The sequence below is a fragment of the Myotis myotis genome, unplaced genomic scaffold (genome assembly GCF_014108235.1).
Source record: "Myotis myotis isolate mMyoMyo1 unplaced genomic scaffold, mMyoMyo1.p scaffold_m19_p_19, whole genome shotgun sequence".
In the NCBI taxonomy this organism is placed as follows: domain Eukaryota; kingdom Metazoa; phylum Chordata; class Mammalia; order Chiroptera; family Vespertilionidae; genus Myotis; species Myotis myotis.
Window position 1 is genome coordinate 25246837 of NW_023416323.1, and position 20924 is coordinate 25267760.

The 20924-nt window shown below is 45.6% G+C and overlaps 1 protein-coding gene across 2 annotated transcripts in view; it reads left to right on the top strand.

The window, feature by feature from the left end:
* The window catches only part of CFDP1 (craniofacial development protein 1), a 98872-nt gene extending 83030 nt beyond the window's left edge, over positions 1 to 15842 (top strand). For both annotated transcript variants that reach the window (XM_036346408.1, XM_036346409.1), the window contains 2 exons: positions 3875 to 4033; positions 15520 to 15842. In XM_036346408.1, coding sequence (XP_036202301.1) covers positions 3875 to 4033; positions 15520 to 15610 — 250 coding nt within the window. In that variant the 3' untranslated portion in view covers positions 15611 to 15842. The remainder of the gene's footprint in view (positions 1 to 3874; positions 4034 to 15519) is intronic.
* Positions 15843 to 20924: the final 5082 nt, after the last annotated feature.

Sequence of the window (20924 nt, forward strand, 5' to 3'; positions counted from 1 at the left end):
TGGTCTGTGAAAACCAACTTTCAGTAGTACCTTGCCCTTATGGCTTAGGCTTCAGAACCGAGAAAAATCAGTGGTGCTGGAACTGCATCGGTTCATGCTGACAGCAAATAGGTCTCCAAGGGAATTCTGACCTCCCTCTCCACAGCTTTGCAGTCTACACAGCTGGCAAATGCCTATGGGAAACCAGTGCTGATTTACTTACTGCCTTTCAACTCACCACAGTGCTTAGAGACGGATATGTACTGCCACGGTGCCCTCTGCAGTGTCCTTTCACAGCACAGAGAGCCAGCAACCCCTACCCAGAGCTGATTCCTTCTTGCATGCCTCAGCTTTCCTGAAAGTCTGATAGGTGAACCTTAACACAGAGATAGGGCCAAGGTAAACCTGCTTTTTGAGACCTGTGATGGAATGTTGCCAGGTTATGCCACTAAAGCTCCCTGTCAAGGTGGGAGAGTGAGTGGGAGCTGGAAGGCCTGCAGGGACCCCACATGCCAGGTTCCAGGAAGAAAGTGCCGGTCTCTATGTTACGATGAGCCTCTGTGTGTCCTGGCTGCTACTATAAATGTGTCATTCACTTTGATTTAGCTTCAAATAAAAGACAGGTAATTTTGCTTTCAAGACTATCAAATTAGGAAATTACAAACCATGTTAATGATCCAATGAAGTCAGACCTAGAAGCTTTCCCCTAAAGCATAATAGCACAGGTGACATTGTGCTGATGTTCAGGGTGAACAAGGCCAAGGGGGGATGGGGGCTGGTTATGGGTTTTTGCTTTGCTGGAAGTCTCTTCACTGCTATGCAGCAAAAAATCATTCTCTCATAGACTTCTCAAAGTGATTTGTGGGAAAGGTGGTATAATCTGGGAATATCAGAGCTGTGGGCTAAGGGGCACAGATGGTGTCCAAAGCCTGTGGTACTGCCCGATACAATGGGGAACTGGTTGTTGAGAGCTAATGGGTGAATACAAGTGGAAATTACTCCCCTTAGAATCCCCCGACTTAAAAGTGTTTTGAACACTTTTTATTCTACAAAGAGCTGCTTCTCTCCCACTGATTGGTTCTTTGATCTAGGTGACATTATTGGGTTTATCAAGTGCCTGCTATTTGCAGAACTATATCCATGTTCTCTGGAGAGATTTGAAGTATCCACATAAGGAACATCCTGTTTCTCTTAAACCTTTTAGATTCCTCTCAAAGCAGAATTTTAGGTAAGGCTTTAAGTGCAGGTAGGTTATTTGGGAAGTCATCCCAGGAAGCAGGAGTCGGGGTAGGGGGTGGGACAGTGAGATAGGGAATCAGGAAAAGCCGATACAATTGTGTATTTCCAAGGCCACGAGGGCTCAATGCCACCAGAACTTCTGAGAAGCATTCAGAGTATCTCCCAGAATTGCCTGTGTGAGGACAGGAGACTGGGCCATTTGGCCACCAGCTCTTGTCCCCATGAGGGTGGTCAATGGCATGAACTCTACCACATGTCCAGGCATTGCTTGTGACACGTAGGCAGGGTCAAAGGAGGCCCCGCAGTCAGAAATGGAAAGCCTCTAGGTGTGTGCTTTGGTGCAATGTTGTCAGCAGTGACTCTGAGCTTACTCAGAATCGACCAGTGTGGGGGACAGCTAAAATTAGAGTCCTCGAGCATCTGCTATGGAAAGGATTCATGCTGTAATAGGAAAAGGACTGGGGTGCAATAGAAACAACACCAGGAGATAGCTAATCTAGAGATTGAGGGGAAGGGTCTTGGAAGGCTTCCTGGAGGGAGTGGTTTCTAAGCTGAGACAGGGCCAGATGAATTGGAGGCAGGTAGAGGTGAGGTAGAGGTTCAGCACAGGTTGGAGCATAGGTTCCAAGGTTAGGGGAGGCAAGAGAAAATCAGGAGGAACTTGTAAGTTAAGGAGTTTAGACTTATGAGAGCAATATGGGCCCAGAAAGAGACATTTAAGCAGAAAGACATGGTAAGCTTTGTGTTTCCGAAAATTCATTCTAATGACAGCATGTAGAATAGATGCCAGGATAGAGCAAGTTGGGGAGATGGGTGAAGAGGCTGCTGAATTATCCAGGTGAAAGGCTATAACAATGTGAACCAAGTTAGTGACGGTGAGGCAGGTGAGAAGTAAAAAGACTTAACATATTTAGTTTCTAATCATGCTCTGCTCCTGGTAAAAGTGTGTGTGTGTGTGTGTGTGTGTGTGTGTGTGTGTGTGTGTGTGTGTGTTGATGGAGAGATTGTTGTAGGGAAAGAATTTTTAGAAAACATGATTGAAAGCTCATAAAGAGCCCTTTGGAAAATCCTCATGCAAATTGAGAAGTAAAATAGCTGTCAAAATATTTCAAGTAAATTCTCACCTTAGAGGCGAAATAGCACAGTGCACTGCTTCGTCCTGGGTCTGCATTTTCTATTGGTTTGACCTTTGTTGTATCATTTAACTCTTCAAACTTTATTTGTTCAGCTCAAGAAAACTATTCTTATTAAGCCTTGAGATGAGGATGCCTGCCCAGCCTATTCTGAGTTGATCTGAAGCTAACAGCATGTAATGAGATAGGACCACAACAGGGAAGCTAACATCCTCTCAATCAACATGAATACAATGAGAGTGTGGAGGGGAATTTTTCAGCTCCAAGAATCTTGTGTGCAGTGTGGACACTGGCCTGTCAGCTCACTCCAGGGCAGAGACAGGGACCCATCCTTCACCAGCTCCGTGTGGCAGGGAGATGGGGTTTCAGAATGGTTAGTGTGACACAGGGTCATCTCGAAGCCTCCTCCTCCAACTCTGAGACACGGTGCTCCTCTTTCACAGGCCATTGGGGGAATAAGATAAGAAAATGTTTATGAAGGCACTTGGAGAATCAGCATTCTGGGCAAGTGAAAGTTATTGATGTTATCAGTAGGTCTTATGATGTTGTTAGCTCATAGAGGCGTTTAAATGCTTTAACTCCCTTGCATATTCCAGGGAAGCAGAAAATAACTTCCAGTTTCCTGCATGCTGGTATATAACTGGTCTTAGTTTCATGAAGAGGCCAAAAGCCGTATCCTTCCCTTAATACCACCTCTTGCTGACTAGCTGCTTTCTGTTTCTCTTATTTTATCGCATAACATTGACTGGAAACATTTGACCTGCCAAGACTTGAACTTGGGCATATGGGGTTTCTCCCACAGTCCATGATAGCAGCACCAGCAAATAGAACACAGGCTGTACATTCCCTGCTTTCAGGGTAAGGAATGTTCTCCACCTCCTGGGGAAAACCAGGACCCTGACTCACAGGAGTTGAAAGGAAACTGATCTCAGAATCCTTATAAGATATGTGACTTCTTGATCATCACTGTTGGGATCTGGTTCTCTTTCTCTTAAAAGAATTCCCTGGGGCTTCAGTGCACAAATGATGACAATGATTCAGTATGGCTAACATGTATTGCACCTTTATTCTGTGCCAGGTGCTGTTTTAAGCACTTTACGAGTAAGATACTCTATAGCATATGAGTAACTATTCACTTTGTAGATTAGGAAATCGAGGCAGATGTGGTTAAATAACTAGCCTCAAGTCGGTTAGAGCTGGAATATGAACCTAGGCATGTGATCCTAAAGCCGTGTCTGAATCATGCTCTGCTTCTCCATCCTTGCAAGCAGAGACCTGTCAGAGCATACAGAGGTCTTCAGGATTTTCTGTCCCCAGGTCTTTGAGCGGTCAGAGGAAAAGTGCATTAGACTTCTGCTCTATTTGACGTGTTCTCCGTACTAGACAGGAAGTACCCTAGATCCAAACATGTCCCATTAAAATAAATACTTGAATCCAGGGAGCCCCATGCCAATCAGAAAAACCATTAATCAAGAAATTATAGTTTTCACATGCTACATGTTTCATGTTTTCGCTTTCCCTAGATTAAAAAGATCCAGTGGAATGAGCAGCCTTTTGGGGAAAATTGGAGCCAAGAAGCAGAAGATGAGCACCCTAGAGAAGTCCAAATTGGACTGGGAGAGCTTCAAGGAGGAAGAGGGCATTGGTGAAGAACTAGCCATCCACAATCGAGGAAAAGAAGGGTAAGAAGAATAGCTGCTATTCCTCTGAAAAACCCTAAGAACTCTGAAATAGTTTGTTGTAGACAGGCCACCCGATTTAAATGAAAACTGTGAGTACTTTGGTTTGTCAGTGAAGCTCTGTTCTAAGTAGGGAAGGTCCTGGCAGTGAGAATATCACTGGGGGTGACAGGAAGGGAGGGCCATGTGAGCAGCACTTCTCTCGGGGACAGCACTTCTCTGCTGATCTGAACTAGCTGAATTACTGCTCCTGTGAACTCTAAGTCACCTCGTTGATTCACATGGTCAGATGTGGCTCACTGTATCAGTCTTGGCCTGACCTGAGTTATTTGGCCTTCTGAGAAGCCAAACTAACTCAGTGCTTCAAAAGCAGCCAACAGAAGGCCTAGATGTCTCATTACCGTGGGATTTATTTTTATCCATGTCATTATGATCCAAGGTGGGGCTTCACCCTTGGCTTCAGCCTGTATGACATGCCAGCCCTGGCCATCACTTGCAACCCCTTCCTTTTCACTTTGCAATACAAAGAGATGTTCATAAACTATGTATTTAAGAATATCAAGAAAGAAAGTGTTCAGTGAGTACTTAGGAACCACAGAAGGCTAAGGAACAAAGCTACTACGGAAGTGGGTCCATGGTTCAAGGTCAACACTCCCCACCCCTAATAGTGACAGGAAGTGCTGTGTGGCTCATCAGACAGTCCTGTATGTTCATCACCCCTCCCCTCACCAGTAAGGGCTCTCTCTGAGGCACACTGGACGTCTCTGAGGCTTAGCTTCTTCCCCAATAAAATTGGAATAATGATACCACCCCTAGTGGTTTTGAGGATCTCATGAAATACTACATGTAATATATGTATAATACATACAAGTAATATACATAAAGCCCTTTGCAGAATGCCTGTCACATAAAGTCATGCATTAAGTGGTAGGCACTTAGATTATTTACAAGCTAAACTATAATAAAGACAGATGAGGGATTTATTTGGAGGGTTATGTATTTTAAATTAGGCTTTAAGATTATTGAGTGAACTTGGAAGCTGATCAGTATCAGTAGAAAAACATTTTTTTACTGACTTTATGAGCTTGTTTAACTACCAGACTTCTAAGTTAGTCTGTCAAAGATGGAATGTCACAGAACAGAGGCGGAAGTGCCAAAGCCACCCGGGAAGGCACAGGTAAAGAGCAGACAGGAGTCAATGTTATCTAGAGAAGGCTTCTGACATTTGCCCCAAACTTCCCCACTCCTTGGCTCAGCTGTACTCACTCACTTCTGCCTGGTGATCTAAGGCAGCAAAGGAACTGCCAGTGTGTTTCTCTCAATATTGATTACTAGAGGCCCGGTGCATGAAAATTGGTGCACTGTGGGGGTGTCCCTCAGCCTGGCTTGTGCCCTCTCGCAGTCCAGGAGCCCTTGGGGAATGCCCGACTGACGGCTTAGGCCCGCTCCCTGTCTGTAGGAGGTGACAGGAGATGACTGGCGGGCCAGTTGGGAGACAGCGCCAGCCAGCCACAAGTGGCCAGCCCTGCCCCCCCATCGCCCCACTGCTGCCACTGCTGCTGGTGGCTTTCCTCTGCGGCAACTGGAGGAACTGTCAGGATAGTGATGCCCCCCAATCACTGTCTCCTCCCTCTGCCTGCTGGCACCCACCTTGGCTGGCCTGGCACTGCCCACTGGCTGGCCCTGCCCCCCTCCTACTGGTTGTTCCGCTGTTCGTTGATTTTCATATTAGTCTTTTATTATATAGGATATGGGTTGGACAATGTTCATTCTGCTTGAGCTTATAGAGGTCTTATAAAAATAAGGAGTGATGCTTTAAAGATAAGGGGCAGTTAATAAAATTAAAACTGGAAGAGAACACGAGATTGAAAAAGTCATCTCCATGAGGAGGACTTTTCAGGCAATGGAAAATCGAGGAACTGGGTTAGAGAACAATTGATTGTGTGCACCTTTAAATTCACCACATATAACTTCTTGTCTGCTGTGGGCAACTCTCTCAGCTCTCATTATTTGGAAAATGTCCATGTGTTTCCTCATTCTTGAAGGAGACAGACGCACACACACATGTAAACAGATGAGATATGAGCCTCTCATATCTTTTATCTACACACACGTCATACAGAAGTCTCTATATTACGTGTGTGTAGATAAGTGCTTTGCTTTTCCCTCCTTCTCTAAGACTTTTCCCCTGGCCAGGTGATTCTGCAGGTCTGATCAATTTTTTCAAGGCAGATCTGATAACTTCTGTGCTTTGCCTTTGGCTATTTTTACCCTTCCTTCACTTGCTTTTCTAGCTCCTGCAGGCAGATCAAAGGACCCAAACCCCATCCTCTGGGTGTTTGTCCAAAGTTCAGGGAACAGACCCTTGTACAGAGCTGCTAAGTCAGAGTCATACTTATCTATCTCTTTAAATTCACCCCTTAAGTCAGGGGTGGGGCACCTTTTTTCTGCCAAGGACCATTTGAATATTTATAACATCATTTGTTGGCCATTCAAAATTATCAACTTAAAAATTAGCCTCTTATATTTGTTCAAACATTTAATTAACTCACCCCTAATGCCTTGGCAGGGCCAGACCAAATGGTTTCCTGGGACTTATATGGCCTGCGGGCTGCACATTCCCCACCCCTGCTAGGAGCTTCCAATGCACAGCCAGGGTTGAGAATCACTTAGACCACAGCATCAGAATTCTAAAGATGAATTAACTAATGTCACCCCAATAAATTTAATAAAAATTTAAAAAATTCTAGAGATGAGAGCAAGACAATCAGCTGCTGGGTGAGCCTTTCCAGCACATGGTAACTAGAGAGCCAACTTCAAAACATGATATTAAGAAGGGCAAGAAGATTCCTATTGAGAAGTGTGCCCAGTGTCACAGCGTTGAAGGGAGGGAAGCACAAGAACCAAACCTGTAAGGTCTTTTTGAGCAGAGGCAGGTCAGGCCCCCAAATTCTCCTACACAGATGCCAACAAAACCGAAGGCATCATCTAGGAAGAGGATCCTCTGCATGAAGATGTGGAGAATCCCCAGAAGTGTACCCCTGGAACAAAGTGATCTTTACTGAACAAAGAAGGGGAAAAGGGCACGCATGATAATGTCTCAAAAAGCTACCTTTGAGTGATGATTGGCCTCCGCCATATTTATTATGAGATCGTGACCTTTTACAAGCACCATATTTAAGTTGATCTTATGTATAAGAATTCAGGTCATGACCCATGATAAAATTATTCCCGTTATGCAGTTCTGGTTAAAATAAGATTGGATTGGAGTTAAAAGGTTGTTGTGCTTTTTTTCTTTTGATGTTAATTCCAGTTTAGTAAGTACTATCATGTTTTTGCCCTTGTAAAGATTTGATAGAATTTGAAGCTAGATTTGTTATTATTTCCAATTTTTTAAATAATGATTTTGCTATCTTAAAATATTCACATAAGGGAACAAGGCGCCTTGAGAAACAGCAGGCACAGAATCAGATCTGCAAAGAATTTTTAGGCAATGGAAATAACAGGTACAGATTTTTAACTTTAAAAAATACCCTCACAGATTTGAAAAAGACAAAAATAATTTCTAGAAAAATATAATGACCATAATTAAAAACTAAATGATTAGATTTAACAATAGATGAACCAGCTGAAAAGAGAATCCATGAACTGGAAAACAGAAGAAATTAATTCAGAATATAGTTCACAAAGACAAAAAATATGGAAGGGAAGTTAAGCACTTTGGAGGACAAAGTCGGAAAAGATGAAAGACACCTCTTTATAGACTTTTTAAAACACAAAAAAATCCCAAGATAAATAAAATAGAAATTCAAATTAGACATAAAAGAGCAAAACTGCAGAAAACCAAAGACAAACAGAAAAATCTTAAGAGCAGATTTCACAGAAAAAAGACATTTCTGTGAAAGGAGGGGCATTAGACTGACACATGGCTTCTCATCTGCAACAGTACAAGCCAAAGACACTGGAATGATCTGCTCCAAGTGCAAAAATAAACAACCCCCAACCTAGACTTCTGTATTACGTGTGTGTAGATAAAGATATGAGATTCATATCTCATCTGTTTACGTGTGTGTGCGTCTGTTTGTCTCCTTCAAGAATGAGGAAAAATATGGACATTTTCATAATAATGAAAACTGAGAGACTAGCAGACAAAGAGGTATATGTGTGTGTGTGTGTGTGTGTGTGTGTGTGTATATATATACATATATATACATACATACATATATATACATATACATATACATATATTGAATTTAAATGAGTGCTGATTATATAAAACAATAATGTTAATGTCTTGTATAGTGTTAGGTTTTTTTTTCTTTCTTTTTTTTTAATCCTCACCCGAGGATATTTTTCCATTTATTTTTAGAGAGAGTGGAAACGAGAGGGAAAGACAGAAATATCTATGTGAGAGAAATACATTGATTGGTTGCCTCCTGCACACACCCCAACGAGGGCCCGGGCCGGGGAGGAGCCTGCAACCGAGGTATGTGCCCTTAACTGGAATCCAACCCAGAATCCTTCGGTCTGCAGGCCAACACTCTATCCACTGAGCCAAACTGGCTAGGGCAGGTTTTTTTCCTTAAAGCCAGATAGTGTTAAAACACCTGGCAACTAATATATAGAAGTTGGAAGATGGTAAGTGGAGTTTAGTTTTTCAAAGCTCTTGTATTATCCAGGAGGAGGGTAAAGGAGTTGATTAAATGTGCATATTTGGATAAAGTCCAAAGGAATGGAGGGAGAATAATGAAATGATTTGTGAAAGAAGACACTAAAAGAGAATTAAAGAAACCAAACATGCAGGACAAATAATAAGCACAAAATAAAATGATAGCTTTACAACTTAATGTATATTAGACAAAATAGACTTTAAGGCAGATACATTACCAGAAATAAAGAACGCAGTCTCATCATGATAAAAATGTTCAATTTATCTGGTAGATAAAATAATGCAAATTCAAATATACCATTTTGCATTATCTACTGAAGCTCAGTATAGTTATTCCCTGTGACTTAGCAATTTCACTCCTAGCTGTATTCCCAACAGAAATTCAGTTATATATTCCCCAAAAGACAAATGTGAAAATTTAAATAACGGTACTTTTCATAATATGCCCAAACTAGAAACAACTCAGATGTCTATCAATAAATAGTGTGACAGGCAACGTGTGATATGTTCACACACGGGGATGCTCTTCAGCAATGGGAAGGAACGTGAATAAATTTTAATAACATAACACAAAGATGTTCATGCAGTATGATTCCATTTCTATGAAGGTCAAAAACAGGCAAAACTAGTGTGTTTGTTAGGTCACAAAAGCAAGTTACAAAAGAATACACATAGTGTAAGTCTTTGTCAAGTTCAAAATGCAGCACAACTAGCCCGTAACGTGGAGGGAACAGAGACTTGAAAGGAGAGCAAGGAAAGGCGGGCAAGCTCCCACCTGGCCAACCTGGGTGCTGGGTGAGCTGCAGAGGCCTCCTCGAGGCTGGCAGCATTCTACTTCTTGAGCTGGTGATGGCCGCATGCCTGTTTGCTTTATAGCAATTCATTTGTCTTGCACATTTTATATACTTTTCTCTCTGTGTATTTGTGTTATGTTTTACCATAAACTGAATTGAAACTGAATACAAATCCTGTCTTTACTACCAACCTGCCAAGTGCTCGAGTCCCAGGTTCTTTTTCTATAAAGTATACCTGTCAGGTTTATTATGGGAATTAAATAAGTAGAGGAAATGCCTGGCATGTTTGTAAATAGGACTCCCTCCCCACCCCCACCCCACTCCCACCTCCACTCCTTTCTCCCATTTGCCTTTATTGACCACCCCAAGTCTAGGGCTTTACAGAAAAGCTAGGTGCTTTATTCCTTTAAATCCCTTGCTGGTGTATTCCTGCCAGCCCTTTAGGAATACTTTCCACAGTGGGTGCAAATACAGCTTGGGGACATCTCCTCCTACTCTCCCTGGCAGACTTTTCTTCCTTCTCTGAGCTTTTAAACTTGGGAAGTCCCAGGGCTGAGCTCCTCACATTCTCTCTCCTAACAAAGTTCACTAGTTCCACAGATTAAGTACGTTTTTCTGATGACTCCCAAAAAAGTGACCATTCCATTGATCTCCAGACTCCCATATCACTTTTTAGTTGACAGCTCCATGTCCAAGGCATACATTAAAGTTAACATCCCAAACTACATGCCTATTTTTTTTCCATAAACAGACTCCCTTACACTTCTCAAAAAATGGCACCATCGCCATCCGCCCAACTGTTAAAAGGAAAACCTAGGAGTCATCCTTGGTTTCCTCTCTTTCCACTCATATCCTGCCCACCTCTCATCCTCTTCTCCCATGCTCATGGCAGTCCAGTCTCTAGTGCTCCTCCAGACACTACTCCACAATGGACTCCCCTCAGATGCCACTCTCTAGAGCAGTCCCACCCCAGGGACCCTCAATCACATCACCCTGTTTGATTTTCTCCATTACACTTATTACCAACTGGTGCATGTCATTGTGTTTGGTTTCCTAAATAGTAAGTTCCGATGGATGGGATCTGGTTCACCACTTTGTCGCCAGCACCTCTAAGTGCATCTGCCCAGAGTAGGTGCTGAGCCACTGTACTGTCTCAGTGAATGTCCCTCTGGCTAGCTGACAGCCATAACTTTGATTTGGAACCCAGTAGGATTAGAATTCACCACCTAGAAAACAAGGGTAGAATACATCCCAATGATGTCTCCACCCAGGCATCATTTTTGGTCAGCAAAGTTGGTTATACCAAAGATGCTTTTCCTTTGAGCCCAGATTCCCGGGGCTGGGTCCAGCATTTCAGGATATGTGTTAGCAGTCTGCACTTGAGGCATTTGGCATTGCTTCCTTCTCACTTGTAAGTGATCCCACAGGTTCCCCAGCAGCAGAGGCTAGCAGGCTTTGGGGAAGGGATTAGTGCATAGAAAATGAGAGAGATGCAGGTTTGGTTTGGGCTGAAGATTGGAAACCAGGTGTGCTTGTAATTTGGAGAGGCATGGAGGGGAGAACAGAGAAAATAATTTTCTTTCTCCAAAGAATCTGTTTCCATGACCCCCAAGAGTCACTCTTTCAGAACCAGCCCAGTGTGGAGGTGAGATGGGAGGAAAGCAGTGGAGAAGAAAGTTAAAATCACACCCTGTCACTTCGGCCCTCAAGATGTTTGCCAGTTACAGCTCTTCTGTGGAAGGGGAGACACAGGCTTGGGCACTATTGGACAGATTGCTTCTTTCAGTTGCATTTCTCAGGGCAAAAAGTGCCCATCTCATTACACCCACCCCAGAGCTTTATTCTAGCCTCGGAGCGCCTCCACTGCCTGTTGCTTTGGTGTTGGGTGTTGAAGTTCCCCCTTTCCTTCTTGTGTTTGTGCTGCACCAAATGCATATTGGCTGTGCTTGCAGCCAACTAATAACGCAGCCCTGAAGTTCTGTCCCTGCTTCGGTTATCCCTGCACCTCCCTGTGCTTTTTCCTTCGCTGGCCAGTGGGCAGGAGGCCTCTGGTGGCTGGGTGACCAGCATGGGACGGGGCTTTGGGAGTGAGCACACCCATTTGGAGGTGAGGGTCTTCCCACCCTCACAGACCTCTGATGTCTCAGGAGGGTGGGTGGTCACCCTCTCATTTGTGATGTGGGCTTCCAGAAGTAGGTGCTGACATGCTCCCTGGAAGCATTTTTTATTCTTCTCTTGTCCTTTTCCATTTTCCCTTCCCTCCTCATGGGCCTGGATCTCACGAAAATTGGTGGCAGAAAAGTAATTTGGGTTGAAAGAGCAAAAAGATGTCAGAGCCTGTTGTGTCTAACCTGGTTCTGAAAGGAAAGGCTAGAAAATCCCTGAGGTTCTGATGCTATTAGCACATTTTATTAATGAAAGTGAAGAACTGCTGTCTCTTAAATGGGCCACATAACGCAGTAGTGGAGGGAAAGGATGACACCCCTACGGCCCGCTTCCCAGTGGACCAGGCCAAATCAGCCTTGGTCCCCCGAGTGAGGGTACAGCATTTCAGGTCAGAAAAGCACTTGTCAGCTGGCAGTTCTCTTCTGGGACTGTAACCTGCTTAAAGTGCCTGGAAACTTCCTGAGGCTCAGTTTACCTTGGAGGAGGGGCTTTCCCCATGAGCCTTCCTCTTTCTGGAGCATTTGGTCCCTTGGTCCCTGTTCCAGCTGCCCCAGATTGTGAGGCTTTATAGTAAGCAGTCAAGTCAGAAAAGGGAAGCCAGAATCCTGAAGTGCTCATAGCTATTTGGGGTTTTATTGTTTATAAAGCAGTTGTCACGGTTTCATTTTATCATTAGAGTGGCACAGTAATTTTCATTCCTGTTTTACAGAGAAGAAAAATAAGGCACAGTATCTTGCCCAGAATCACACAAATAGTAAATGCCATCCTCATCCTTGGAAGTTTTTCTCTCTCTCAGTGGTGGGGGTGTCCCTGTCCCATAGAAATTTTGTTCCTGGTCAGCTCTTGGCAGTAAACCAAAGCCATCACAAGGATCCCGTTAGCAGCAGCAGATGGCTGTGAATGGGGGAATGAAGTCAGCAGACCTGTCTTGATGGCCTTTGTCTGGAATGCCCTTGAGAATTCAGTTGCATTCTGCACATGTGCCCCTCTTTGCTGCCTGAGGCCTCCCCTAAACCTGAACTCTGCCTGCATCTGCCTCTTTAGCACCCAGTCTGGCTTCACTGTTGATAGTCTCAAGGTCAGCTGGACCAGCACAACTATCAGGAACCTTCAAGGCCATTATTCATGCTCAGCATGCATCCTAATTTAATATCGTTTCCTCTTCTTTATTATTTTTATTTTTTAAGATATACTTTATTGATTTTTTACAGAGAGGAAGGGAAAGGGATAGAGAATTAGAAACATCCATGAGAGAGAAACATCATTCAGCTGCCTCCTACAGGGGATGTGCCCGCAACCAAGGTACATGCCCTTGACTGGAATCGAACCTGGGACTCTTCAGTGCACAGGCCAACGCTCTAGCCACTAAGCCAAACTGGTCAGGGCTCTCTTCTTTATTTTTTAAATATATTTTTATTGATTTCAGAGAGGAAAGGAGGAGGAGAGAGAGATAGAAACAATGATGAGAATTATTGATCGGCTGCCTCCTGCACACCCCCTATTGGGGATTGAGCCCGCAACCCGGGCATGTACCCTGACCGGGAATTGAACTGTGATCTCCTGGTTCATAGGTCAGTGCTCAATCACTGAGCCACACCGACTGGGCCACTTCCTCTTCTTTAAAAGAAAGTCAAGAAGAAAGACCACAAATTCTCAAAGCCACATACCATACTTCCTTTTCCTTACCACTGACCTGCTCTCAGACAGGTAGCACTGGATCGTGGCTCTCTTGAAACCTGCCCTAAATTCCTCTTGAGCTCCAGCTCACCCCTTTTTTCTGCTGGAACTTCGAGGGGCATTTAAAGCACACTGCTGTCAAAACACTGATCCCCACTATGATCTTCACCCAGGGCTGGTGGGCTGGGGTGGGGAGACATGATGGTTGTAGTGTGACAGAGCCCTTCAGTTGATTTTGATTAACAGTCCCCATTGGAGAATCCTGGGTCCTTTGGTGACAGATGGAAGGGGAATTTGTTCTGCTATGTGTCTTCCTCCCCATGAGTCTCCCTTATTTTCTCTGTGTATCAAAAAGGGGTCCCGTGTCTGTGGCTTCTCCGTCTACCAGGGAATCTGAAATTCAAATTTAATGGGCATCCTGTATTTCACTTGCGAAATATGACAACCTAACCCTGAGGGCTTAGGTCAAACCTAGGAGCAGACCTTGCCCTTGTGTTTCTAGCCATTCTGGCTTCTAGTTGGCAGGGTTTTTTTGTTTGTTTTTTAAAATATATTTTTATTGATTTCAGAAAGGAGGGGAGAGGGAGAGAGTGATAGAAACATCAATGATGAGAGAGAATCATCGATTGGCTGACTCCTGCACCACCCACACTGGGGTTCGAGCTCGCAATCCGGGCATGTGCCCTGACCAGAAATCAAACCATTGACCTCCTGGTTCATAGATCGACCCTCAACCACTGAACCACGCCAGGCTGTAGTTGGCAGTTTTGCCACAGCCCCTTAGTTCCTGATCCCAGACCAGGTGGTAGCTGGCTACTAGTTGCTAATAACACGCATCTAGAGAGTTGACTGTTCCTCTTGGATCAATTATCCTCAGGACCCTGACAGAAGCTAGTTTCCCAAAGTGATGGTGACAGCATTCACTGCCATTTTGTTGAGCACCTTCTCTGTGCTAGCTAAATTGGCAAGGTTATGTGGCTTAATCAGAGTCAAATAGCCAGCAAAGGCAGAGTCAGGATTCACAGTTAGAGCTATCCTCCCTGTAGTAAGGCATAGGGCAGCTTGGCTGGAAAGCAGAAAGGAAAGCCTGCATTTCACAGGGTGCTGTGAGAGGGAAAGCAAGGTCCAGGACTCAGCAAAGGAGCATAAGTTCCTAAAGCTGGTAAGGTTCTCACCATAATGACCTTGTAATGACAGATGCACATTTTCCAAGATGCAACAAAGAAAAATTAGTGCAGAGATTCAATTATGTGTCCCGTTGTCAATGGCAATTTTGCTCTCTCAAATAGATTAATTAGCAGCAGAGATCCCCCTCCCTCAGGCAAATCTCGGCACACTTTATGGCTAGAAGGAGTATTGAAATGCAGCTGTGTCTCACCTGCCTGCTTCATCCCTGTGCTTCCTTCCCATCCTGCCTGGGAGGACCCAGGGAAGCCTTGTCTACTGAACCTGGCCTCAGACTTAGGGAGCTAATCACTGACCTTTTAAGGTACCCCAGTATGTGGACTATGGGCAGCAGAGGCACTTGATTTCATTTCCTTAGAATAACTTAGGGAAAGGTCTCTTCTGTCAGCCTGGAAGCAACCTGGTCCCAACTGGGTGGAGGATATATGGAGGAGGGAGGGTGAGGGGAAGGAAAGGGTGGAGGCAGTTAAATACCTTCTAACGTGAGCGCTCTATGTACCTCTTCACTTCACCTTCCCTACAGCCCTGTGAGGTGGTTTTTGCTACCCTTCTCCTTCCATTTTCAGATGACCTTTTGTGACATTTTGATGTATATACGCAGGGTGCATGGCCTCCTCTCCCCACCAACTCAGCACACCACTAAGTGAGCTGGACTCTGAACCTGTGCTTGGCTCCGCCCCTGTTCTCTCTTTAAAGCCTTGTTACATTTTCTTGCCACCAAAGCCTCTCATGTCCTTTCCCTTTGATAAGTTATTGCTTTCTTTTTTCATTCACATCTAAACCAGAAACATCCTTGTTTAGACCAAATGTGAGGGTCGTGTTACTGAGAGTCGTGGGTGGTCATTCTGGGCACCAACTGTGGTCATCTGTTTGTTTTTGCTGTGACCGGTGATCCTGCTGCCCAAGTGGATCTGTTCACACCTGGGGGGATGGAATAGTGCAGTGGAGACACTTTCTCTTACAGGATTCTCACAAACATCTTTTTCATTTTCTTCTAGGTACATTGAACGGAAAGCTTTTCTAGACCGAGTGGATCACAGGCAGTTTGAAATTGAGCGAGATCTCAGGCTGAGCAAAATGAAACCCTGATGGTGTGGGGGGACATCAGTAGCGGCTTAATCCTGTTTACAATGTGAGCTTCTTGTGGGCCTGTGAAATGTCTCTAGTGTTTCTCCTCGACTGTTTCCCAGCAAGACCTTTTTTTCTACATTGAATTTCTATCTTTGTATCTTCATCTTACATGGTTTCATTCATTTTTACTTTTAAAAGTTTGTTCTTAAATAAAAGTTGGTCCTATAAGAGGCTGGTGAAGTTGATGACACCACTCGCCTTCTCTTTATTACATGCCAGGCCTGTCCAGCTGGCCACGGTGAGGATGTGAACTTGGGGGCCATGGGGCTCTTTCTGAAGTCAGCCTGGCCCTGAAGACTGATAGCAGGGGGCTCCATAGTCTTGGTGAATGCCAGGTCTCTAGGCAGTTTAGTTCTCATTTCTATCTGTGCTTCTCTCCTGAATGGAATACCAATTACTGGTAATAAGTAAGACTGAGCCCTAGCCAGTTTGGCTAAGTGGTAGAGCATTGGCCCGAGAACTGAAGGATCCCAGGATCCCAGGTTTGATCCCGGTCAAGGGCACTTACCTCGGTTGCAGGATCAATCTCCCAGCCCCAGTAGGGGTGGGTGCGGGAGGCAACCAATTAATGTGTGTCTCTCATATCTCTCTCCCCCCACCTCTCTCTCTCTCTCTCTCTCTCTCTCTCTCTCTCTCTCTCTCTCTCTCTCTCTCTCTCTCCCTTCCATTCTCTCTAAAAATCAATGGAAAAAATACCCTTAGGAGAGGATAAAGAAAAAGCAGCCTCAGAGCAGGCTTTCATTTATGTGTCATTGGCCATAGCTGGGTCATTAGACCACTCCTGGCTGTGGCGGAGGCTGGAAAAGCCTCTGACCTGGGAGACAGGAAGTAGGCTGAGTGGAGAAGATTAGGGCTAGGTGATAGGTCAGCCAACCAGTGGTACCTCGTACACTCAGTTCTTTGTAATAAACAAACAGGCTTTTCTCCATTTGGTCTTTAAAATTGTCCCAGAGGAGTGAGTGGAGTTAGAGATGAAACAAGATAGGCCATGTGTGTTGGTAACTACTGAAGCTATACATCAAGCTCTTTATACAGACTTAAATTTTATATAGACTTACAATGTTCATAATCCTTTTTTAAATTGAGGCAGAGTTGAGCTGTGTATAAGGAAAGGTTGAAGTGCTCTGCCTAGTACAGGACAGAATGGGTGACCTCCCAGAGAGACCCCTCCCCCACAGGTCTGGCAGTGGCCAGGAATGAATTGGAGGGGACCCTGGTATAGGAAGAATTGTGCCCCACCACCTAAGATCAATCTCCCAGATGTGGAAGCACCTTTTCTAACCCTAACGTTCACTCCTTACTGTGTGGCTCAGTTCCAAGGGACAGGAACTGGCCAGCAAGACAGGTTCTCGGGCGTGGACAGCTGGTCTCTCCAAATGAATGGCTGTGTCTTGTAGGTGTAAACCAGGCCCCAGGAGATGTTGTGGCAGAATGCACAGGAGAACGATCAGCCAGCACTCTGAGGAAGGAAAGTTTAACCTTTATTTCGCACATCTGCTAGTCCAGGGGAATTCTGGAACCAAAGCCTGAACTGAACTCGTGGGGAGGCCCTGACCTATATATCTCCTCCTGTGGCGGGCCCCTGAGGGTCCCCCCAGCTCCACCCAAGTCAGTCTTGGCAGAACCTTGGAGGCATGCTCTGCAGCTCCGCCCAAGTTAACTGTGGCGGGGCCCTGGGGTTAGGCTCTGCAGCTCCACCCAAGTCAGTCAGAGTGGGGATTTAAGACTACAGTTTTAACCAGATACTGATCTAGGTTGCAAGCGCCCCCCCCCCCCCCCCCGCTCCATTTTCCTTTTCAATATGCGTTTTCTTGACCCTGCCTGACCATCCCCAGTGGGTTGAGCGCCATGGCTCTAGAATAGAGTGTCTGCCGCCTGCCAAGCAGTGGACTAAGGTGTAAGAGAATAGGAAGGAAATGGCACAGCCACTATGAGGCAGGCCTGCATGACTCAGTAAGTGGTGAACTCTGGAGAGGGTGAGGTGGGCTAGAGGCAGGCATAGTCCAGCCTTGGGCCTTCCTCTTGGTCATCTGTGCTCCTCTCTGAAACCCATCTGAACCTACTTTCTCAGCCAGCATTGTACCTGTCCAGACCTCTCCTTACCTCATACAGAGGACAGAGCTGCCTCAGCGAGTGCCTGGCCTTACTTGGTGAGCCCACTGAGGCCAGGCTGGGTGGTGAGTTTGATTGAGGTGTGTTCGTCTTCAATCAGGAATCACCTTTTTCATCAGTCTTGTTTGAACCACAGCAGACACTCTCTAACCCACAGTTTTAAGAACAAATGTGTAATATTTTATCTAGCTCTTCACATCCACATTTAGTGAAAACTAATCTGCCTCACTCTCAACAAAAATACTGTTCCTTTATCCCAGAGTCGGGAATTGCCAAGGAAAACGTTTGTAGGAAGTGGGAAGTGGAAAGACTGAGTCAGTGCTAAGAGGCAGTTTGGCACCACTTTGGTGGGCATCATGCGCCTCCCTTGCTGCAGCACGAGTGACGGAGGAGGACGGCCCAAGGTCACTTCCTGGCTGGTCTGCGGAGTCCAGAGAATCCCTGAGAGTTGGGTTTCCTGGCCATGCTCTGGCCATCCATTTTGTCTTCTCCTTGTCCCAGATGGGTGTGCAGGATTTCCAGGGCCTCTGGTACCTTCCCATTACCAAAAAAACTGCCCTATAACAGCATAAGGTCAAAGAATAAAACAAGCTGCTTTGTGTTCTGCTCACCTATTTCCTGAGGAACATGGTGCTCTAATTAGGAGCTCTGCATGAGGTCTCTAGGGGAGAAGGGACCACATTAAGAATGAAATCTTGAGCGAGCTGATGAGGAGGAACTTTACTAAGAGCCCTGGCAGACAGCCCAGTGCTCGAGTTCATGAGACCTGTCTAGGTGGAGGAGGCCAGCTGATGGCTGACCCACAGAGGGACAGAGAGGATGGGGTAATGGCGCCTCTGTTACCCAGGCAGGGACCACGAAAGCCAAGGAATAGGGCTCTCTGGGTGCTATGTTCCTCGTGGCACTGGCAGAACAAAGGAGGGGTGGTATGGGTGTGTAATGTGTAGTTGGGGAGGCATGGGGTGGGTGGAGGGGTGGGGTGGGAAGGACCTAGAGCAGGCTCACGAGAGTACACTGGCATTTGGCTTCAGAACTGAAATTGCTCAGGCATGTTGGGTAAGAGTTCATGACCTTTTTTCATTATCCCCAAACAAGTGAACAAATAGGAAGTGGTATGAGATGGTGGCCTCCTGGGGAAGGATCAGAAGCTCTTAGCTTCATCAGCAAATGGTGGCCTGGTTCCATGTGCCAGGTGCTTCCTCACATGTTATCAGATCCTCCTCGTTTTTGAGAAGAGGAAACTTGCCTGAAGTCAAACTGCAAAACAGTCAGTGGTCACACCTATATCTCATGACTGGAACGGGAACAGGCGAGATTAAACACTCATCGCCCTTGGATCTCTGTGATGCAGGGTTCATGTTGGGAAGAAAGGACTTGAGTGCTACGGGGCAGAAGCGACAATGAGGCGAGCTTGCAGTTGCATGGTGGCTGGCATACTCGCTGCCAGACTTTGTGTCCAAAGTCGCCAAAGGCCTCACTTCCCATCCCGCCTGTGCCCAGGGGCTCTCCCTACAGGGGGAGGAGAGTGTGGCCTCACCCAAACCCCTCAGTCCTTGTTCAGGCAGGCCTCCTGGTAAGGTGTCACACCTGCATAAGCTCCGTTCCAGAGCCAGGTTTCTGTGCTGAGCAGTGTAGAGAGCGGTGCCCTCTCCTCTTTGGGATGCTGCCTGGTGTCAGGGAGTGAGGGGAGGAGGATGACTGCCAACATACCCTAAATGTCAAGGTGTCTTAAATGCCACTCCCTCTGCACCCAGGCAGGGACCAGGAAGGTCAGGGGACAGGGCTGCTTCCCTGGCTTACAGGTGAGCCCATGGTTCCTGCTTGGGACTTTTCTGCAGTCTTTTCTTTTTTTCTGCAGCTTTTTGTTTTGGTACCCTTCTAGGGCAACTTAGATTTAAAATACTATCAAATGCAATCTTTGTGCTCAAGCAAGTTGACAACAATGGGATGTGAGAGTCCAGAAGATTCTGTCCTAGTTCTCCGCAGCCTGGAATGGCCCAAACCAGAGGCCCTCCTTCAGGGCCTTCTCTCCAGGGTCTGCTAGTGAGCTTTCATTGCAGTGACCCCAGAAAGCTGGTGGGTAGACTGCCTGATCTATACTCAAGTAGGGTACAGGTGTTGGTGTTGGGGAGGGGAAGGAGGCAAAACAGCATGAGGAGAACACTCCCAGAGTCAGACACTGGGGTTGGTCTCCTGCCTCTACCCTTAAATCAGTGCCAGGATCCAGGATGAGACCCTCTGAGTCTCAGATTTCTTGTCTTCAAAAGGTTGCTGAGAATGGTTAATAATCCTGCCCTGCCTATCTCACAGCAGTTTATGAAATGAAATACACTATCCAAGTGTTAAGTTACTATAATTAAGTTGTGCACCTGGCTCCCAGCTTCCTAAGACAGCCAAGCTTATGTGAATATAAACTAGCACAACTTTGAAGAACACTGGCCACGTCTAACAAATCTGAAGCTGCACAGCAACTCTGCTGGGTGCCTGAGGTGGACCCTCTCTGTCCCTGACACCTTCTCAGATTGCCTCCTCTTTGTTGTCTCTAGCTAGACCTTGCAGTTCTGTTACAGCTCTGCCATTGAGAGCCATTGTGGGATCTTTGAATTTGAGGTTGGGGTTCCTGAGACCAGAGAGGGGAACCTGCCCATCCATCTCCTAATCAATCAATCTCTCTCTCTCTCTCTCTCTCTCTCACACACACACACACACACACACACACACACACACTCACACTCTCCTGCACCAAAAGAGCACCAGCAAGTGCACAGGGAGGCAGGTTTGTTGGTGATCGGGTAAATCTGGAACCCCCCCCCCCCCCGCAATGCCCATCAGGAGAAAGGGTCAATTGTGAACTAGTCACTGGTAGAATATGATGCACAGGTAGGTAGAATGAACCAGGGTTATATGCATCATTACAGCTGAACCTCATGAGCAGCATTAATGCAAAGCCAGTTGCACAAGACCTAAAATACAATCCCAGTTATACAAGTTAACACGCGAACATGGAGGTGATGGTTGCCCAACATTGTGAATGCACTAAATGCTACTGAATTGTATGTTTTAAAACAGTTAATTTTATGTTTGTGAATCTCACCTTGAAAAAATTTTAAACTTGTATCTCCTCTCTCAATTTCCTTATAAGTGAGATGTCCAAAGGATG